At 41.8% G+C, this 23,105-nt stretch overlaps 2 protein-coding genes across 2 annotated transcripts in view; both read right to left on the bottom strand.

Annotated features, from left to right (window-relative positions):
• The window catches only part of LOC149472052 (uncharacterized), a 56,095-nt gene extending 43,306 nt beyond the window's left edge, over positions 1 to 12,789 (bottom strand). Inside the window, exons 1-2 of the mRNA XM_089693326.1 lie at positions 12,686 to 12,789; positions 1,845 to 2,177 (exon numbers count right to left, since the gene is read on the bottom strand). Coding sequence (XP_089549452.1) covers positions 1,845 to 2,177; positions 12,686 to 12,740 — 388 coding nt within the window. The 5' untranslated portion in view covers positions 12,741 to 12,789. The remainder of the gene's footprint in view (positions 1 to 1,844; positions 2,178 to 12,685) is intronic.
• LOC149472050 (uncharacterized) overlaps positions 1 to 23,105 on the bottom strand; it is a 481,288-nt gene that overhangs the window by 265,930 nt on the left and 192,253 nt on the right. The window lies entirely within an intron of this gene.

Below are 23,105 nucleotides of genomic sequence, written 5' to 3'. Positions count from 1 at the left end.
ATTTGATCCCTGAAATTACCTTAAGATTCCACCCGAGGTATGAGTCATCTCAAATACTCAAATTGTTCTATGATACATGACCGCCACCTGGCGGGCAGGTGAGAAATAGCTTATGTACACACATTTCTCAACTAGCCAATCAGGAAGCCTGGTGGGAAGGTATCTTAGAACAATGGATTAGTTGGTATAAAAGCCCTTGTACCTTTAAGAAAAAAAACCTCATCAAGAAAAAACTCATCAAAAGAAAAGACCTCAGCAAAAGAAAACCTGACTGAAGAAAGACCTGATTCTGAATAACTACTCTTCCATACTTTCAAACTTCCTAAAACTTTACTAAATTTCTAAACCTCTATCCTTATAACTTCCTACATTCTCCCATACTAAATATCTATCACTTGCCCTATAATATCATTTCTAAAGGCGTTCCACTGCCAGCTAAATCCACGGGAGAGTTGCCTAGTCTGAATGCCGGGTGCGGTGAGATTGTTTATTTGATTTTGTATTACCTATTTTCTCTGTTGTGTGGAATCATAAAATTACCTTAGTGTATCACAACAATATTGGGTAGTTAGATATATGTAGAGAGATCCTGTTTTACTGTTAAAAATTGTTTGTTGCCATATTATAATTTTTTTCCATATTTCATAATTTATTGAATATTAATAATCAGAGTATAATATATCAAGGGCCAGCTTCTTGCAATCCTATGGCCACGGCTTGTGAGAATATAACCTTTGAGATACTCGAAATTATTAATTATTAATAAATTTAATAAATAATCAGATCATTTAAAAATTGTGATATTGATGTAATTAGTTAGAAACCTTCTTATTGTGTATTACATTGTTAGGGTATATTTTTGATTGTGTGTACCAATATTCATTTATCACCAGTCTTTTGCGTTTTGTGTTAATATATATATAATTTTTGTACATAAATAAATTTTTATATTTATCTATTATAAGGCAAATTTTGTGTGTATGGTACGAAATCATATTGGCTAAAAGAATTCAAGGTATAATAATAAGTGGTGATCAAATTATCAAGGTGTCCAAATTATTGGTTTACTAAAGATTTGCCGTATTTTAACGGCTGGAGGCACTGTAATCTTTCATCTAAGGGAAAGGGACACGCCCTTTATAAATAAAATATATCCTTACATAAACCACCACAGGGCACATGGACAAACAAACAGCTCTTTCTTCATAATAACAAAAAGGTAGGAATCTGCAACAATGTTTGTTATAATCCCTGCAACGTACAGGTCATCCAGACATCTTTCAGATCTCCGAAAGAGATCACCCAGAGTGGAACGATTTTTCTCAACAAAAGTGGAGTTACTCTTTAAAGTGGTTGTAAACCTCAGACATTAAATCTGAACAAAGCACATACTTCTACAGTGTTTACTTGCCTCTCTCCAAAGTACAAAGTGTAATTTCTCTCTGCTGTCTTTTCCTCTGCTATCAGCAAGAGTCACTTCTGAAAAGTATTCCTGACACCAAATGTTAAAAGGTGACAGGGGAGAGAGCTCCAGCACACATCTGGTGATTGACAGCCTTGACGTGTGTTTTTGTGAGCTGTCTGAAGGGGGGGTGTCCCTTCCCTCCAATCAGCTCTCAGAGCTCATGTACAGTGTGTAACTGCAGCTCCCCGCCCCCCACTTTGTGAGTCTGTGAAAAATCATTTTCATCTCTAAGTTTTACAAGGATGTACAGGACAAATGGCTACAACTTATGTAGGAGGATTTGTGTATCGCCTGAGGCCAGTCACTTCACTGGGTAAGGGTAAAGCAATGTTTAACTGGACATTTACAATTACAGTTGTTATCCAGTAGGTGCCCTTACCGAACACTTTGAATGAAATCTCCTTCTGTTTGCTTTCAGTGCTGTATTTAACAATACACACATAGGTGCCCCTATCAGAGATGGTCACGTTGGATACATATAATGAGGCGTATCCATGTTCCAGGGATTCCACATTGAGGGACATCCTGGGATCTTGGGTGGAGAAGTCTTTATTGTCATATTTCAGGATAACTCTTCCCTTGAAGGTCCATGAGATGGTCAGAAAGTTAAGATCCAGCAGCTGTTTATCCACTGAGAAGGTGCAGATAAGAATGGTGTCCCTGGTGACAAGGGCCCTTTGTGTAGGAGGAGCGGAGACATCCCAAGCTGCATCTATTGAGATACATCAACAGATAAGACTATGAAAAAGTAATACTCATGAAATGCATCAGAGCAAAGAAGATAAAGTTGTCAAAATGTGCCGTGCTTCACTTACAAATGCTCCAAATAAACAATATATGCATACAAATTGCTACTATTTATATCAAAGAAATATGAAGATAAATGAAGCAACCAATATCGATTTCCTAAAAACAGTGTCCATATACTGTATATTATTTATTTTGAGCAAATTGTAAGTGAAGCGCGCCACATTTTGGCAAATAGTATTGGTTTGGCACACTAGTATGAGTATGTGTTAGGTGCAGCCAGGGGCGGACTGACAATTCATGGGGCCCCGGGGCAATAGGGGATCATGGGGCCCCTGTGTCCTTGCCCAAACTCAAAAAAGCCTATGAAAAAAGTACAAGGGGCATCTCATGGGGCCCCCTACTGACCCCGGGCCCTCGGGCAGTGCCTAAGTTTCCAAATGGTCAGTCCGCCCCTGGGTGCAGCCAATTCACAATCAACACTCAGTAGTAATTATCCCTCACATAGCAGCTCACAAACTTCTATTTTTCAAAAGAAGATAAAGTGCTGCTGGGGAGGGAGACAAAACAATATATATAATAAGATGCACAAATTAAAGGGTATGTAAGTATGGAAACCTTTTGTTTCATTTTGGATAGAACATGTAAGGGTTACAACCCCTGCTAGATATTTATTGCTCCCAGTGTCCCTGTTGGAGATATTCTCCTCACTATTGGTCGTAGGGACCATTGTCTGATACATGAAGTGATAGGAAATCAGAGCTTTTTGATTTGAGGAGATATCTTCCCCTCGGAACACTTGTTCTGATAGGAGGTATCTTTTAAATTTGGAAATATCTTCTTAATACTTCCTGCTGTGTCTCTGATGTGAAGGAAAATATTTTGGGTTTGTTCTGCCCTACTTTCATGTATTTTCTATATCTTGTATTGAACTGCATTATGCCATCATTTTTTGTAGTATACTGACATCCATTGACAGTTTTGTGGGACTTTATAGATTGTTTACTAATATAACTTTGCTATCTTCCTTTGTCTTCCCCTCCTTTTAGTGCTAGTTGGTTTAGTCCCAGCTAGACCCTCCCCTCTTTTTCCATGTTCCCTCAGACAGTGTTAGTTATTCACAGAGATAGGCTCAGAAAAGTAATTTTCTTCTTACATTCTGCAAGACTGGAGAACCATCCTCTTAATGTTTAAAGGCATATTTCACCTTTACCAAAACATTGCCTATGCAGATAAGGGGTGTCTGTAGATACAAGAATAATTGTGCAGCTCTGACAAAAGCTGAATAATGTCCTTGCTTTAGGCCACTTATGGCCTACCATGTTGCTAGGATGTTGCTATGACACTCCCAGCTGTTACTGCTCACCTTCACCATCACAGGAACAAGCTCTCAAATGCTGAACTCGGAGCTACTGCATGAGGGGAGAGAGAGCACATGTGAGGGGGTTTGAATCAGAGAAATAGCTCACTCCTGTGATGTGGAGGTGAGCAATAATGGCTGGGAGTGACCCTTAGCAATGTCCTTATCAGGGCCAATGTCAATGGACCTTAACATTTTCAATACCCTGTTTTGTACTGTCTGTTCCTTGCCTGTTATATCATCACTTTGTCTCTGACTTGCCGCTATTGCTTGCAGTAGGTGTTTTTGTTATATTTGAGATTATGACTAGACATATTACCCTTGCTGCCTCCCCCCGAAAAAAAAAAAAAAAGCAGAAGAGGTATGCATTCAAGCACACTGGTTTAAATTGTACTGCCTTGCTAATCAGACAGAACGGTCTCCTGCCCAACAGATTGTAGCTATGGTAGCAGAACAGGCGAAAGGCCATGTCACTGGATCAGGTACTACTGAACACCAATGCCAGGGGTTGTCACTCGACCTAACACTTTTTGGAGACTAATATTGCTGGGGATTATAACCGCTGGTCCTGAAACTTGCTGGGGATTAATATTGTGTAGGATTATCATTGCTGGTCCTAACACTTGCGGGGGGTTATCATTGCTGGTTCTGACACTTGCGGGGGGTTATCATTGCTGGTCCTGACACTTGCGGAGGGTTATCATTGCTGGTCGTGACACTTGCTGAGGATTATCATTGCTGGTCCTGACACTTGCGGAGGATTATCATTGCTGGTCCTGATACTTGCTGGGGATTATCATTGCTGGTCCTGACACTTGCTGGGGATTATCATTGCTGGTCCTGACACTTGCGGGGGGTTATCATTGCTGGTCCTGACACTTGCGGGGGGTTATCATTGCTGGTCCTGAAACTTGCGGGGGGTTATTATTGCTGGTCCTGACACTTGCGGGGGGTTATCATTGCTGGTCCTGACACTTGCTGGGGATTATCATTGCTGGTCAAGACACTTGCTGGGGATTATCATTGCTGGTCAAGACACTTGCTGGGGATTATCATTGCTGGTCCTGACACTTGCGGAGGGTTATCATTGCTGGTCCTGACACTTGCGGAGGGTTATCATTGCTGGTCCTGACACTTGCTGGGGGTTAATATTGCTGGTAGATTATCATTGCTGGTCCTGACACTTGCTGGGGGTTAATATTGCTGGTAGATTATTATCGCTGACCTTGACACTTGCAAGGGGTTAATCTTACCTGAGATTAAAATTAAACCCTACCAAATTCTGGAAGCAAGCAGTAAAATTGTCCATAACAAAACAATGTCATACATCCAAGGAGTCTTCATTTGCATTTTGTTTCTGACATCTGAAGGAGGGAAGGAGGGGCTTTCTCAAGGAAGCACACCCCCCTGTCTGCATGTCTGAGCTAAGGGCAGATTGATTCCATGAATCATCTGCCCTAAGAAAGTCATGGTTAGAAATGCCAGGGTGTGTTTATCAAAGTGATGTCTCAACGAAATAAACATGAAGATATGGATCGATGAGTGGGTTTGCTTTGAATATTGAAAATTAATAAATAAGTATTTTCAGTTTGTGGTGCTCAGATACAGTGAAAATGCTTGAGTTAGGCATACATGAAGATTTCAATAGTGATGGTCAAGTGACATTGCTTTGGTTTCAAAGTTAGATGGTAGTTAGAGGTTTTGTAACAACTTTAGAAAGTCCAATTCATTGACATAATTTGACACATTTCTCCTAGTGGATAGGCTCATAGGCTGGGGACAGTCCGATATCTCACAATCTTGAACTTGACAAAAGAGTATTGGCAGATTGCCGTGACTGAAAGCACTAGGGAAAATAATGATTTTGTAACCCCCAAGAGTTCCTTTCAATGTAAAAAGATGCCTTTTGGGTTGCAAAATTCCTCATTGGGGCCATGAACCAGCTAGCAGTTTGCTACATCGTGCCTGGACAGTGTAGTGATTCAAAATGTCAGTGGCCTCCACCTGTAAAGCCATTCCTGTTTTGGGGGTCGTCTCATTGTTGCCCATCTAGTTTAATTAACACCAAAGCAGCTGAAACTGATTAACAACCCCCTCTGCTACTTACCTGACCAGATCAATATCCCAGGAGTTTAATTGGCTTGATGCTGTACTCTGATTAAAAAGTGTTCCTTTAATTTTTTTGAGCAGTGTATATATATGCACACTTACCATCCACTGTATTAGGTACACTTGTTCAATTGCTTGGTAACACAAACTGCTAATCAGCCAATCACATGGCAGTGCCTCAATGCATTTACGCATCTAGATGTGGCGAAGATGACTTGCTGAAGTTCAAACTGAGAATCAGAATGGGGAAGAAATGGGATTTAGGTGACTTTGAACATGGCATGGTTGTTGGTGCCAGATAGGTTGGTCTGAGTAGTTCATGAAACATCATAAAAACTAAGGGTTTGAGAGCATTCAATGTGCCACATCCAATTGAAATTATAGAGAAGACAACTGCTAGACACCTAGACAGTACAATGGCGGACTTTATTAGCACTACATGAGACCACACTTCATTTTATTTAAAAAAATTATATATTTTAATCTACATAGATATAAAGATATAAAACAGTTTGAGATACATTGAAACAGTTATATTATATTCTACAAACAATTTAGAATATATAGAAACAGTTCATACATTAAAAAAAAAGGGGAGATTGGGAAAAGAATCCCCTAAAATACACAACCTCCTCTTATCAATTAATTATGTAGTACATGGACTGTATTTGTAGTTTGCCCAACTTCAACAGTCAATGTGTTCCTCATATATCTTCCTTAGGACTGTATATTACAGGAGGTAGAACACTAACAGGATAGAAAAATGGCATACATTAATACATATATCGCCAAAAAATAGGGAGGCATACCTAAATAAACAAAAATAGTATATATACATAGGCTCACATTAATAGGGCGTACTGCAGAAGGACCCAGATGCGAGGTCTGAAAAGCAAACATAGGGGACCCAAAAAGGACTTTTATCTGTGGGGCACATTTGCAATAATATATGATCACGTAGGAACTACAAAAAGAGTTAAATTAGATTATTTTTCTCTACATAAGTTGTCTCAAAAAGACTGGCACATATACTGTGGATACCTACATGAACAATAACATTTTAAATAAAATGAAGTGTGGTCTCATGTAGTGCCTATAAAGTCCATCATTGTACTGTCTAGGAGTCTAACACTTGTCTCATCATAAAAACTAAATGTACAAAAATGTATTTAAATATTATTTTTATTATTATTATACAGGATTTATATGGCGCCAACAGTTTGCTCAGCACTTTACAATATGACAGGAGACATTATAGCAACAATACAGTTCAATACAAGAGGGGTTCAGAGGGCCCTGATCCTTGGAACTTACAATCTAAGAGGGAGGGGCTGGTGGTACAAAAGGTAATAACTGTGGTGGATGAACTGATAGTAAGAATAGAAGATTCCATTATTAGCTGAGGGTAGGATAGCCTTCCCTGAAGAGCTAGGTTTTCAGAGATTGCCTAAAAGTGGTCAGAGTAGGCAATAGTCGAATAGATTGGGGTAGAGAGTTCCAGAGGATGGGGGAAGCTCTGGAGAAGTCCTGGAGATGAGCATGGGAGGGGGAGACAAGGGAGGTAGAGATCAGGAGGTCATGGGAGGAGCGGAGAGTACAGTTTGGGTGATATTTGAAGACAAGATTGGTGATGTAATTTAGGGCAGAATTATAAATGGCTTTATATGTTATTGTTAATGTTTTGAATTTTATTAGTTGGACAATGGGAAGCCAGTGGAGGGATTGGTAGAGAGGGATGGAGGACACTGAATGGGGGCCAGTGGAGGGATTGGCAGAGGGGGGTGGAGGACACTGAATGAGGGCCAGTGGAGGGATTGGCAGAGAGGGATGGCAGATATCGATCGGTTGGTAAGGTGGATGAGTCTGGCAGCAGCATTCATGATAGACTGAAGAGGGGATAGCCTGCAATGAGGTCGGCCAATGAGGAGGGAGTTACAATAGTCAAGGAGAGAGATAACAAGGGAGTGATTAAGTTAATTAGTGGTTTCCGAGGTTAAGAACGGCCGTTTCTTGGAGATGTTGCGGAGTTGAAGTCTACAAGATTTGGACAGTGATTGGATTTGTGGCTGAAAGTACAGATAGGAGTCCAGGATTACACCTAGTACCCTGGCATGAGGGGAGGGACTGATGGTTGTATTATTGATCGTGATGGAGAAGTCAAGAGAGGGGGCACGGGCTGGAGGGAATAGTATGAGAGTGGAGTTTTTTGAGGAGGAGGGGATGGTCAACCGTATCAAAAGCCGCAGAGAGGTCAAGTAGTAAGAGTACGGAGTATTGGCCATTGGTTTTAGCTGTTAGTAGATCATTAGTGAGTTTTAGTAGGGCAGTTGGAGTGGAGTGGAGTGAGCGAAAGCCAGACTGTAAAGGGTCAAGAAGGTTGTTGTCGGTGAGGTGGGAGCTCAGGCGATTGTAGACTAAGTGTTCTAGGAGTTTAGAGGTAAAGGGCAGCAGGGAGATGGGTCTTAAGTTGTTCAGGTTGGTGGGGTCCAGTGAGGGCTTTTTAAGTATGGGAGTGATGTGTGCATGCTTTAGAGGGGAGGGGAAGGCACCATTAGAGAGTGAGAGATTGAAGATGTGAGTGAGGGAGCATAGGATGGAAGAAGAGGGTGACCGTAGTAGTTGTGAGGGGACAGGATCCAGGGGGCAGGTAGTGAGACAGGCTTCTGAGAAAACCTTAGTGACCTCTTTGGTAGTAGCAAGGTCAAAAGAGGAAAGTGTTGAGGGAAGTTTAGTATAAGGTATGCTAAGTGGGATGGATGTCTGTGCAGTGGCGATGCCCCTACAAATTGCATCAATCTTGTTTTTGAAATGATTTCCAATCTTGTAAGCAGTGAGTGAGGTACTGGGTGGAGGTGAAGGTGGAGAAAGTAGAGAGTTAAAAGTAGAGAAGAGACGACAAGGACTGGATGACAAGCTATTGATGAGAGTGACAAAGTAGGCTTGTTTGGCAGCATGAAGGGAGGAATTGTATGTTAAGAAAGCAGATTTATATATGGTGAATGCTTGCTGCGATTTGGTTTTACGCCACAATCGCTCCAGCGAACAACCATGTCTCAAGATTTCTGGTGTCGTCAGTCTGCCAAGGCTGTAATGGTTGGGACCGGATACTTCATGTAGTAAGAGGAGCAAGTGAGTCTAGTTTGGATGAAAGTGAACTGTTGTAGACAGCAGTGGCTAGGTCAGGGCAGGACAGGGGAGAGATTCTGTCATAGAGGCATCAGTTGCTGAGTAGAAAAGAAAAGGGTTAAAGTTGTGAAGGTTTCTGCGGTAATTGTTTGCTGCTTGGAGGGATAGGTGTTTGAAGATGAGGAGACTGTGAAGGTGATGAGATTGTGATCAGAGAGAGGAAAGGGGGTTATTGTGAGGTTGTAGGGAGTACAAAGATGGGAGAAAACAAGGTTTAATGTATTCCCATCAGAGTGAGTGGAGGACTGTATACATTGTGCTAATGCAAAAGATGAGGTTAGGTTGAAGAGTTGGGATGTAGCTGGGCTATTCACATTAATGGGGATGTTAAAATCACAAAGAATGATAGTGGGTAATTCAGAGGAGAGAAAGTAGGGTAGCCAGGCAGAGAAGTCATCAAGAAAGCGGGACACCGGTCCAGGAGTACAATCAATCACTGCAATCCTCAGAGAAATAGGAGAAAACAACCAAATAATGTGAGTCTCGAAAGAAAAGAAGGATAGAGAGGGAGGGTTAGGGAGGACTTGAAAGGTGCTCAGCGGGGATAGAAGCAAACCAACTCCACCTCCTTTCCGACCACTGGGTCTGGGTGAGTGAGTCCATTTGGGGCTGCCATGGGTGAGTGCTGCGGCATAAACAGAATCTGATGCTAGAAACCAGGTTTCTGTAATTGCTAGTAGATTAAGGGAGTGGGAGACAAAAAGGTCATGGACAGAGGTGAGCTTATTACAGACAGAGAGTGCACATGAAAACGGGAGGGTGGTTTTTAGGAGCACGGGGATTGAGTGGATTGTGGCTATTCCTGGAGGAAAGAGGGTGCCTGGTGTGGGGGTGAGATACTGGAGGCCCAGGGTCTGGGGAGATATCCTCAGAGGTTAGGAGAAGAAAGAGGGTGAGGAAAGTAAGATGGGAGTGGGATGTAAATTTGTGCACATGCCTTCTTGTCCTGATGTTTGGGTGAACAGGTGAGTTTAGTATCAGCAGGAGGTGATGAGAGCAGTAGAAGGGAGATGGTAGCAGTGAGGGTGATATGTATAAGCTTTGGCGTGGAGCAGAGGGGTAAAGAAATGACATTTTGAGAACACAGGATAGTAATATGAAAAGGAGGAGTAGAGGGGACATATTAAAAAGGTAGATGGAGTAGGAATCAGACTTGTAGGAGATGTTTCCCAGGGTGTTTTGCTTGCAGTCCATCCAGAATGCAGTAGAGTTCTTTGTTCTATCGTTCTCCTGCTTTAGTTAAATTGCCATGTTCAACTGTTGTTTCGCACTCCAGTAGAAAATGCACTCATGCAGGACAATACCCCATCTGTGACTGTACCCCCTGTCTGCAGCTTCCCCCATAAGCTGGTCTAAATTTATAGAGAGATGATCAAATGAGGAATCCTTCTCCACCCCAATTGGGAACTGATAAGGAACACATGAATTGGGGGGGGAATCGGTCAAAGCCAGACCAGCCACAGACGCAGGCCAAAGTCATAAAAGATGATTGATTCTCTGATCAGAGAGGCAAAAAGGAGGTGGGAATCAATCACCACAGACAAAAAGATATAGATTATTTATCCTGAGGTTTGCAGACGTCAGTGCATAGCAAGGAGACAGTTTAAGGTGGAGATGAGACAGCAGCATTTACCTGTGAAAAAGCAGAGAGTAGCAGAATACATTTTGGCCTAAATTTATGACGAAATGTGATTTTTAAAATTTTTTTACTAGATATGTTTTATAGCAAAAAGTAAAAAAAAAATGTTTTCAATTTGTTTATAGCGCAAAAAATAAAAAAATGCACAGATGATCAAATACCACCAAAAGAAAGCTCAATTCATGGGAAAAAAGGACATAAATTTAATTTATGTACAATGATGCATGACCGTGCAATTGTCAGTTAAAATAATGCAGGACCGTATCAAAAAAACAGCCTGGTCAGGAGGGGGGTAAACCCTCTGCAGGGCAAGGGGTTAATATATATGTGCTCCAACTTTGGAGACTCTCAGAATTGATTGAGGTAGGACTGCAGTATACTGGGGTGCTGTGAAGTGGCCCTGCAGCTTACGCTTTTCCTTCTAAATGTGTGCAAACAAAACTCCTGGTTTTAATGTGAACTGGTAGACAGGACAATTCGGTTTGATGCAGGATGGCTGGTAGGTAAGCTGGGAATTTTTCGTTGTTGTCTTTTTAACTGGTTCATTGCTAAGACTATCCTGCTGTGTATTGTTCCTACTGTCAATCTGACCTCCTTGAAGCATTCAATACAATATTGTCGGTCAAGTTTTACCTTTGTTGCCCTTTCCATGTAAGCTGAGTATTACTTGTGGTAAGGTTGCTGGATGTCACATGTAAAGCTCATGACTGAGCCTGGAGAGTCAGGAGGGCCCGGGTGTTTGTAAGGTCAGGGCAATTCCAAAGGCAAGCACCCTGCAGCGGCCCTTACGGGGTACACTACACAACAATGGGGTTGAAACAAGGGAGGAGGGAGTGGCTACCAAAGACGGTGGTGAGGTCTGGTTTAGGGTTTACATCTCACCCAGATTTCTGTCTTATTCATTCTGAAACTTTAAGTTTATCCCCATGGAACACACATCTCCCTGAAAGGTTATTTAGTTGCACCTGAAACATACAAACTGGGCTCGGCATCCTCAGGAGAAGAATGGCTCATTCTAATATCTGCCTGTCAACAGCTCCCTAAAAAGTGACCCAGTATGGATTGCTTTTCAGAAAGGCAGCAAGGGCTGTCACCTGTGTGAACGAGGCCTAAAGTTCTGTACAGACTACAAAGCTCTATGTATGTTGAGGCTTACAAGCATTACACTTAAGCAACCTTTTAGAACTGCTATTGTGTGTTAAGGGCTCATGTACACTGCACTCCCTAATGTTTTCCTATGTGTCCATGTACACATAGTCGTTTACAGTCATTTACAGGCATTTGAGTTTACAGGCGTTTTTTTTAAAGCAGAAAATTTTTATCAGCATTTCAAACGCAAAATGCTTTTAAATGCCGCTAAACGCATTTATAAGCGTTTGCATTTGAAATTTTTTATTCAACTCTTCCAGTTCCCGATGCTGTCCAGAGCCTTTTTTCATCATGAAAAATGCATGCAAAGTGTTTTCAAGGTACTCAGATGGACAAAACACTGAACACAGGATGTTCCTACCAAGCTTGTCACACATCATAATGACCAATTCACACCTCGGACCTCTCCCACCCTTGGAAACAAAAGATATGTTAATGACCATTCACATCTCAAATTCCTCATGAAGACCACCTGCCAAGTGGCCTTAATGACTCCCTCCACCAGATGCCTTTCCCACCCTTGGAAACAAAAGAAATGTTAATGAGCAACTCACACCAAAGCTAATCTCAACACTTACTGCTGTGTCTGCGTCTACTCTCTGTATTTCTATGAAACAGTCTGAAATAGTTAATAATTTACCACTTTTCAGTGCATTCTGGGCATTTGGGAGGTTCTCCTGTGCTTATCTTTAAAAAACGCTTCTAAACGCAAACTCACATAAACACGGTATGCAAATGCGGCTAAACAGACATTTTTTAACCTACGTTTTCCAGCAGTCAGTTTCCATCGTTCAGAAGTGTCCCGTGTACATGGGGCCCTAGTGTACAGCAGCTGAATATAACCTGTATGTAGCATAAATAAATGCACTGCTGCTTTGTCAAGAAATCACTGGAGGAGTCTCTTTGTCTAAGAGGTGGCTCACTCCGGGGAGAATTGCACCCGCTACTTAACCCCAGATCACAATCATCTATACCATTAAAATAACACCCGTTCCCTTCAGCAATTCCTAATGAAGAATGTAAAACTTACATGTCTGGTATAGAGAGAGAAGAAGCAATATTCCCCGAATAGTCCTCCCCGCCATCCTGAGTCTTTGTGGAATATATGACCTTTACTCCGATGTGCCAACACTCTGAATAGACAGTCACGTGGGTGTTGTTCACTTAATTTCACTTTCAGAACAAGGTTTTTCTTTCCAAATGACATAGTTGCCAGCATTTTTGTTAAAAAAATTCCAGAGACACCCTTTTTTTTTTTTTTTTTGTACATGCAGAAAGCTCTTGTAAGCAGAGAATGAAAAAAACTAATTAGATCATAATAGATTTCAGATGATCTACCAGGAGCTAAAATGAAAATATCATCATGTATACTCGTCGGCCACTTTATTAGGTACACCTGTTCAATTGCTTGGCAACACAAATTGCCAATCCAGCAATCACATGGCAATAACTCAATGCATTTAGGCATCTAGATGTGGTGAAGACGACTTGCTGAAGTTCAAAATCGATAAAAAAACGGACAGAAGGGGCCGCCAAACTGAGTGTAGAGGGTTATTAATTTATTAATAACTTAGGGTATTAAAACTACTCACAAACATCATGAGTAAGAAAGCATGAAAAGGTCATTCTTGGTAAGCCGTCAGTCCATCAGTGCTGTGTGGATGGGTCCGGGTCGTTCAGGAGGAACAGGGATGGAGCCGTCAGCTGTCAGCAGTGCAGTGAGTTTGAAAATGGCACCGAAACCAGCGTGGACCGCAAGGAAGACAGGGACTCGGTGGGCAGCCAATGGCAGAGCAGGAAAATGTCAGGTGATGCATTTCGAAGCAGTGGCTTCTTCTTCAGACCTGATTGGCTGTCAGGGGCTCTGGTGTTTTATAGGGAAAAGACCAGATGGGGCGGGTTGATTTGAACTTTGAAGAGCAGCGGAATGGATTGGTGGATGGGATCGGAGCACCGCCGATAGGGCAACGGGGGAAGTTTGAACATAATAACAACATAGTCAAAACAGTACTAACACAAGAGTCTGATGTGAATAATTAACATGAGTGGTGGCTAATAAAAATATATAAAAAGATATGTATATTACGGTACATCTAGAAACCAGAGAGCAGAATGCAAATGAAGAAATGGAGAATATTGGGGTGGAGGTGATCATTACAGTAGTATATGGGTGGTAAAGAAAAAAATAATAAATAGTGAAAATAAAAATTAAAAATCCACCTGAACTCATTAAAGAAGACTATTCCAATTACCTATCTGAATCCCCATCCTTAGCCACAAACCATCCGGAACCAACCATCAGGTTCATCACAAAATATCACTTCACCCATAAGAAAATGGAAACCCTGTACTAGCAAGGTGGACCTAATAAAGTGGCCGGAGAGTGTCAAACCCCTTTAGTGTAAAACGTAATGAAAACTACAAATTTCAATAAATCCATAAATGTTATGTAGCAGTACCCCTGTAGGAGCTGCTGGTATTTTGCTCAGGTGTTTTCCTAAGATCTTGATCCACAGCCAAGCAAACAGTATTTCCTATGGCCAGGTGCACACAACTTTTGCTTGTTACTCCATTGATCAGTCTAGGGATTGTAGTTTTTTGTTGTTTTTATTTTTGTTGTAGAACTGGGATAGGGAAGGGATATAGTGGTATACTCCAAATTGAACTATGCACAATTGAGGACAGCTTTCTCTAAGTGGATCTGTGGAGTCTCTTGGTAGAACTGTGTAGCAGACTATTCAAAGTATGGAGCAAAATCCTTTTGTAGAAATGTGGAGACTAAATGGACAAATGATCTTCAGGACACCAGCAGGTATACGCTTTAGCTTACACCCAGCAGCTGTCTATATAGGTTCCAGGCCCACCTGAGGCCTCCTGGTAGCATGTACCAGGGAGAGGGAAGACACACTCTCCCTAGCTGGAACTCCCCTCTCAGAAGAAGAACCCACATCTCATATGACCACTGAATATAAATACAAGCACCCAGCATGCTTATGGGCACACCTCCTTGTAATTGGCTGGAGCATCATCCATATTCTTACTGCCCATCTGCATGGTACATACTATCCACCCAGAACCTTCCTGGTTACGTGGATACAGATGAACCTTCACCCAGATACAGCAGCCATGTGAGTCATACAGGATGATCTATCTAAAGTTTTTCAGGAGAGAGAGAGAGAGAGAGAGAGAGAGAGAGAGAGAGAGAGAGAGAGAGAGAGAGAGAGAGAGAGACTAAGGGATTTATTTACTAAAGTTGGTTCACTCCGAATCTGGTACACCTGTGTATGATAACCAATCAGCTTCTAACCTAAGCTTGTTCAATTAGACTTTAGCAATGTAGAAGTGCACAAGATTCTGAGTTAACCAGCTTTACTAAATAAACCCCATAATGTGTCTAACAATCTCCTGTTGAGCAGAAGACCATATTATGCTTTACTTAACTATCTCCATCCTAGCACCTCTCTAGGAGGGGGCTACAGGTATATCAACAAATATTCTGAAAACATCAGTCCATTTCCTCCTATAATGCAAAATAAATACTCCCCTTCCTATCTGTCCTTTCATTAATAGCAGTGCTCCTGAAACTATGTCCTACTTGTTGGTGTAGACCGGTCCCAGCAATGAGATGTAGGGTTGGTGTTGGTGAAAGCACTAAATACATCCCAAACATCGCATATTCAAGTCTGAGAAGCATGACCTGTCATGACTGGAGCTAAAAGCTGAACAGTTTGCATCATTATTTACACCTTGCGGTAATTATGCAATATAACTATGCAGGTGGCTCTTTCACAGCTGGGGTCTATTTACATAGATAAATTATAAACTTGTACAGGACTGGTCTATATTTCAGCAATGTATTGTCACCAGAATGACATAGACACCCAAAGCTATAGGGGTATGTAGTAATTAAATTTAAAAAAGGGAGTAGCAAATCCTCCACTTGCAAAGCACCCTTGTTCCAATGTTGATAGACTGATAGGCAAGGGCTTCTTCCCCTCCTCTGAATGCCCCAAACAGAAAAGTGGGGGGACTTATTGTAAGATGGGGAAACAGCTTTCTTTGTTTGTGAAGTAAATCAAAAGTTCTTACTGACATTCTGCGGTTTAGCCACAAGATGTCACTGTTTTCTAACACAGCCTCAGACTGCATAGAGATTTCTATATTCAATAAGGGGTGGGGTTTTCACACGGAGAGAACAGGAAAAAGAAGGGTAGCCATGCTTGAGAGAGAAGATGGCTGAGTGATCTGAGAATCCGTTGCCATCCAGCTGTGAGGACGGCCCTCCGTAATCAGAAATTCAGTTGAGTGAAGCTGATGGTGTTGAAGATGCTAAGCCTGTTCAAAGAAAGGAAGATTTGCTGCCAGGAAGCTGATGAGGACAGAGGAGCAAAGCAACATATACTGCTGATGACATCGCATGCTTATTGGAGAGATATATGTTCTGTTCAGAGTCACCATATGCAAGGCAGTCCCGGGTCGATAAGATTGTGCACGTACCTCATTTCAGTGTTGGCGCCTAGAGACTGAGACAGGCCTATAGTTAGCTAGTTAGGGTCTCTGTGTCAGGCCACAAGTGTTGTTACTGATCATTGGAAGGACTCCACAACTTAAAGTAACATTTCACATTGAAGAGCTGATAATATCCTACAGACTCAAGCCAGACTGGCGTTTTGTTCAGAAGGAATACTCAGGCATGTGCTACAGGACCAGTTATGGGAGGGGGAATACTGTAGATTTGTGTAAGATTGTAAGCTGTTGTGCTGCACCGCAGGCTAGCCCATACTGTACACCCATACACTGATTCCTGCTCTTTTAGGGTAATAACAGGTAAGGTGTGGCAGCTTAGTTGTGCCCCCAGTAGGTAAATTACTACACCTTCTACCTTCATCCATCAGAAGGCGCTGTGCTGTGCAGCACAAGGGTCTCAGCCTTTGGGCTGGGTGTATGTAAATTTATTGTATGTTTCCAGCATTTGTGGTTGTGTTTATTTGCCACCTCTAAGTAAAATTCTGTTGTGACAAAAGCTAGTGTTGGGGTTGCTTTCCTCGTTCGTGACTTCACTGTATCCTGGGGAGCCCACCCGGGTACACGGCTTACACTTATGGTTAAATCTGGAACCCCAGTTTTTAAATAAGGGGGAGATCAGGTACCTGACTGCATCCCAGAGTAATAAGTATAGGGGTACATTAGTAGTATTAGCAGTATCTGGGTGCCCCCTTATTGATAAAAGGGGCTTCAAATTCTTGGAATCCCCCCTCCCACATATCCCCACAACCACTGGGCCAGGGTTGTGGGGAAGAGGCACTTCTCATCAATATGGGGATATGGTGCTTTGCCAAAGAAGGTTCCCCCCGGCAAAGTACCTAATATTTTGAAGGTATATGGCCTGGTGTGATTCAGGAGGGAGGAGGGGGGCATGCTTGTCTCCTCTCTTCCCTGGCTTGCCAGGCTACCATGATCAGGCAATGGTCTTGTATGGATTTTTTTTAGAGGGACCTCACTTTTTTTTCTTCATTTTTGCATGGGGTTCTAGCTTAATATTTGGTAAACTATTTTACAGTGTTCATTCCAATGTGGTTTAAAGTAAAATGGTGACCTCATAATAAAGGAATGTGCTGCAATATTAACTATAAATGAATGTGCACTATGCTTGCATTCACACCTATTAAGACCTTATTTAAAAACATATACAGCAGTTTTTTATTTATTTATTTCAGGTACTTACATAGTGCTGTCAATTTGCGCAGCGCTTTACATATACAGTATATTGTACATTCACATCAGTCCCTAACCCTCAAGGGGTGTACAATCTAAGGTCCCTAACCCTCAAGGGGTGTACAATCTAAGGTCCCTAACCCTCAAGGGGCGTACAATCTAAGGTCCCTAACCCTCAAGGGGTGTACAATCTAAGGTCCCTAACTCACATTCATACATACACATACTAGGGACAATATAGACAGGAACCAATTAACCTACCAGCATGTCTTTGGAGTGTGAGAGGAAACCGGAGTACCCGGAGGAAACCCATGCAAACTCCAGGCAGGTGGTGCCGTGGCTGGGATTCAAACCAACAACCCTAGTACTGCCAGGCAGAAGTGATAACCATTTAGCCGCTGTGCTGCCCAGTTTTTTAGGCTTTTTTTGCACATGTACAGTATATGTGTGTTATTTAAGTGTTTTTATAGCAATCACAAGCTCCTGGGTAAGAGGAGAGCAGAGGAGAACACTTTTTGGGGTTTACAGGCCCTTTCATTGATGTCTGTGGGGCCAAATGGGATACCGTTCCAATAAACAGTTTATGTAGCTTTTAGAGATGTGAAAAAATGTGAATCCTATTGCTGAGGGATGTCTCAAGTAGGCTTAGATGCAAAAACACAGACATGATCCCACTAATATCTGTTGAGCCTGCCCATGAAATCCATCTAATGCAGTTTGTTGTGTCAGTGTCCGAAAAGGACATATTCAGGAAGTACTGGAGCATCAAGTCTTGTCTGTTCAATAAAACAGAGGAAACATCATCACTCAATGGGGTTGATATACTAAAGGCGATTAGACTGTGCACTTTGCAGGTGCTGTTGTTCCAGAGCTTAGTAAATGAGCAGAAGCTCTGCTGACTTCCATCATCCAATCATGTTCAAGCAAAACTGCTGTTTTTTTTTTCCTTGCATGTGATTGGGTATTTTTGGCAAAGGGAAGCTTTACCTCATTTACTAAGTTCTGGAGCAACTGCACTTGCAGAGTGCTCAGTCTATTTGCCTTTAGTAAATCAACCCCACTGAGTTCACTGGCTCTGTCAGGCAACCTTAAATGTAAAAACACAAAAGGAGCACCAGACCAAATGCTGAAAGAGTCCAAGTAGTTTTAATGATCATCATAAGATCTCATAAAGAGCCAGCCTGTTTCAGTGACTCAAAACACTTTACCAGGGATATAATATAAGTATAAAAAAAATGATTAGTGTTAAAACAACTTGTACTAAAATTCGTAGAATACAATTCATTTATATAAAAAGGCAAAGACAAGGTCAGCATTCCTAGGGGGTTATTTACTAAAGCTGGAGAGTGCAAAATCTGGTGCAGCTCTGCATAGAAACCAATCAGCTTCCAGGTTTATTACCAAAGCTTCATTGAACAAGCTGAAGTTAGAAGCTGATTGGCTGCCATGCACAGCTGCACCAGATTCTGAATGCTCCAGTTTTAGTAAATCTCCCCCATACTGTCCATCAATTCTTATAAAAGATATAGGTCCATAATACATGGTTTAAACATTTATTTAGAATCTATACACACTCACCGGCCTCTTTATTAGGTACACCTGTTCAATTGCTTGGTAACACAAATTGCTAATCAGCCAATCACATGGCAGCAACTCAATGCATTTAAACATGTCAACACGGTGAGGGCAACTTGCTGAAGTTCAAATTGAGCATCAGAATGGGGAAGAAAGGGGATTTAGGTGGCTTTGAACGTGGCATGGTTGTTGGTGCCTGTAGAATTATAATTTAATTAGCTTATAACAGACGTCTGTATAGTTTAATATTTCTGACCCTCCAAAGTCTGCATATTGAGACTCAGCATTAGCTAGCTTAAAATGAACCGTGCGTGTAAATGGGCTCTGTAAGCCGGTGTTCAAGTGTACCACGGCATTTCATGGCTAAGAGGTCAGGTCATTGGCTTCCCATTCTAGAAAATATCACTTGGAATGCAGTAAAGAGCTAAGAGACAAGAAAATATTTTTTTTAAAGACAATAATTACTAATCTATAATATAATTAGTTATTTCATAGTTAGTTAACTAATTAGTTAGGAATAGTGTGTGATGGTATATTCTCAATTATTGCTGATTATGTTTATGCATTTATGTGTCCTCTATCCTTAAACTGAAGGTTTAACCTGTTGTTAGAAGAATCACCACCATCAAACCCGCCCCGCAGGCCAGAGTACTTGGTGTCATTCTGGACTCCAACCTATCCTTCCAGCCCCAAGTCCAATCTTTAACAAACTCATGCAGACTCCACCTCCACAACATTGCCAAAATCCGCGTGTTCCTAACCCCAGAAACCACTAAACCGCTCATCCACTCCCTCATCATATCACGACTCGACTACTGCAACTCCCTCCTCACTGGCCTGCCTCGCCGCTGGCTATCCCACCTTCAGTCGATCCTGAATACGGCAGCCAGACTCATTCACCTTTCCAACCGCTCCATTTCCGCCACCCCCCTCTGCCAATCCCTCCACTGGCTTCCGATTGCGCAACGGATCAAATTCAAAATCCTAACACTGACGTACAAAGCTGTCCACCATACTGCCCCGAACTACATCACTGACCTAATATCCAAGTACCGCCCAACACGCACACTCCGCTCCTCACAAGACCTCCTTCTCTCTAGTTCCCCGGTCTCCTCCTCCCATGCCCGCCTCAAGGACTTCTCCAGGGTGTCACCCATCCTCTGGAACTCCCTTCCCCAACCCATCAGATCATCACCTACTCTCCTCTCCTTTAGGCGCACCCTGAAAACCCATCTCTTCAGGGAAGCCTACCCCACCCCCTGCTAACTTGCCGACCTCCTCCACTCTTCCTACCACCCCATCCCCCACAGCTATCTCCTCCTGTGCCACCATCCCCTCCCTCCTAGATTGTAAGCTCCAAAGAGCAGGGCCCTCAATCCCCTCATGTTTTGCATTGTATTGGTATTGTTCTGTCACATGTTCTGTCCCCCTTTGTAATGTACAGTGCTGGGCGAACTATTGGCGCTTTATAAATACTGTATAATAATAATAATAATAATGTGATCCCATAGTCCGGGAAGATCAGATAACAGTCTAACGTAACAATATTGTGTATTTCTGTCCACTGAAGTATTTTGCAAATAACGTCAGCTAAAGAACCAGACATGTGTTTAGAACACTTACTAATATGGCTGTTACAAATTTCGCTCACACTGAATTAGGAAATGGCTGTATAGTGGGATGACTTCTTTGGTTCTTTGAAAAAGTATATAAGAACAGACTCATATCATATACAGGCACACACACTCATACACACTGAAGCTGACACATAGAGACATTTTGCTTACTTAAAGCGGCGTTCCACCCAAAAGGGGAAGTTCCACTTTAAAGACTGGTCCCCCACTCCCCATTAACCACTTCAAGTCCGGGCACCTTCACCCCCTTCCTGTCCAGGCCAATTTTCAGCTTTCAGCGCTATCATACTTTGAATGACAATTGCGCGGTCATGCAACACTGTACCCATATGAATTTTTTAGCATTTTGAGACAGATAAAGCTTTATTTTGGTGGTATTTATTCACCGCTGGGATTTTTATTGTTTTTGCTATATAAATGAAATGTCCAAAAATTTTGAAAAAAGTGTTTTTCTTATAAAAATTAGCAAATAAATAATATTTCATCATAAATCTTGGCCAAAATTTATTCAGTTATCTTTTTAGTAAAAAAAAAAAATAACCCAAATTAGTTTATAACCAAAAATTATAATTTTTAAAACATTTTTGTTACATTTTTATTTTTTTTTTTATATTATTTGTTTTTTTTGTTTTGTTTTTTTACATACTGTCACCCTAGCAGTACAGTGTCACCATGGTGACACTGTACTACTTGTGGGGGGTGATGAAGATTTTTTATTTTTTTTACACTGATTGCTTTTACACCTATAAATGCTGTAAAAGCAATAATTTCTCATTCTCTGTGGTTGCATTCTTGCAGCCATTGAGAAATACTGTGTGAACTGTAATTGGTCACAGCTTGTCACATGGTACAAGGCTGTTGTGAATAGCCTTGTACCATGTGATCTCTGTGATCATTCACAGATTTCACATGTAGTAAGCAATGATGTCAGAATTGACATCTTCCTTACTACTCTGCATGTGATCACTGATTGGTCAATCAGTGATCACATGATCGGGACTTCGCACAGAGGACACAGCAGGCACTGGATCTCGGTGCTGAGCGCTCCCAGGGAGCACGCACAGTCCAAAATGGCAGGCGCCGTTTATGTACGGCAACCCACCCCTGGACTTCCACCATCCGGCCATTTATATACAGCGGCCAGATGGCAAGTGGTTAAGGATTGGCACCTTTTGGGGGGCGGGGGGGGGGGGCGGGGGGGAGCGGGTACCCAAATTTGAGAGGTACCCGCTCCCACTTCCGCTGCGATTGCCTAGGCGATCGGAAGTGGAAGGTGTCCTCCCTTCCTCCCTCCCTGTAGTCTTTTGGGACACGTGACAGGTCGCAGAAGACTACAGGACCATTCAGGAATTGCAGCGCTACTTGCACATGCACAGTGGGTAACTGGCTGTGAAGTCACAAGCTGTCACAGCCGGGTGCCCACACTGAAGATGCCGGCGCCTAGGGAGAGAAGACGGCCAGTAAAACAGGCTGTAGGGGACACACCGCGGGACCAAGGGACAGGTAAGTGGCTGTTTAACAGTCAGCAGCTACAGCTTTTGTAGCTGCTGACTTTTATTTTTTGACAGGATGAGTGGAACTCCGCTTAAAAGCCTACAAGCCTTGCTACTCCAACACCTGTTGTCTTCCCTGACAAGACTGAAATACTCATATTATGACTAAGTAGATGACGAAACGCGTCAAGGGAGAGTGACGTCAAGACGCATACCGGAACCGGAAGTCGACTGGCGGCCATTTTGGATAAGGGAGAAGGACATGTAGGCGTATTGGAATGCTCCCTGGATGGCTGTGAGACTCCTTCTTTTGTATTAAAAGCGGTTTTGAATTTTATATCATGTGAGCAGTTGGGAATAAATATTTAAATTATAAATCCGTTTGGCGTTATTATACTATGTTGTCCTATATCTTTTTTTGGAGACATTGAGAGCAGAGGTCTGAGGAGCCCAGAGAGTGTCGCAGTAACAGGATATTTATGAGGTCTAGTCTGTGCAGCCCTTGGAATGTGAGAGGCATACTTTATATGGATGGTTGGTAAGGGTACCCTTACAGTAAAATAGAAGTGTACACCTGTTGGAAGTGTTTTTGGTGTGGCACTATAGAGTGGTATACACACTTTATTTTCACTGTGTGATCACATTTTTTCACATTTTCTCACTGTTTTTTTCACGGATTCACTATATATGAAATTGATAAATTTATTTAAAAAGATAATGCACTATGTGAATTTTTCTTTTTTTTGAGGTGGATTCGGTGGAAGAATTGGCTTGATTGACTTTTTTGAATTTTTCTTTTTTTTGATTGATTTCTGTGGATTTCTTTCTGGATTTTTATTGAGTATAAATTTTTTGGACTTTATATTTAAGTAGTGGACTATATATACATATTTGTCTTATGAAAATATTGAGGGATTAAGTTGAATATTGAGTGATATATTTAGGAATCATACTCATGTGTTATATTTTATTTATTTATTAATTTTTGGATTAATTATATAAAAACACATTTTCATTGATATAATTTGGTACA

The sequence above is a fragment of the Staurois parvus genome, unplaced genomic scaffold (genome assembly GCF_062004578.1).
Source record: "Staurois parvus isolate SC_StPar_1 unplaced genomic scaffold, SC_StPar_1.0 ptg000024l, whole genome shotgun sequence".
Classification (NCBI taxonomy): Eukaryota; Metazoa; Chordata; class Amphibia; order Anura; family Ranidae; genus Staurois; species Staurois parvus.
This window is presented reverse-complemented; position numbering and strand designations above follow the sequence as displayed.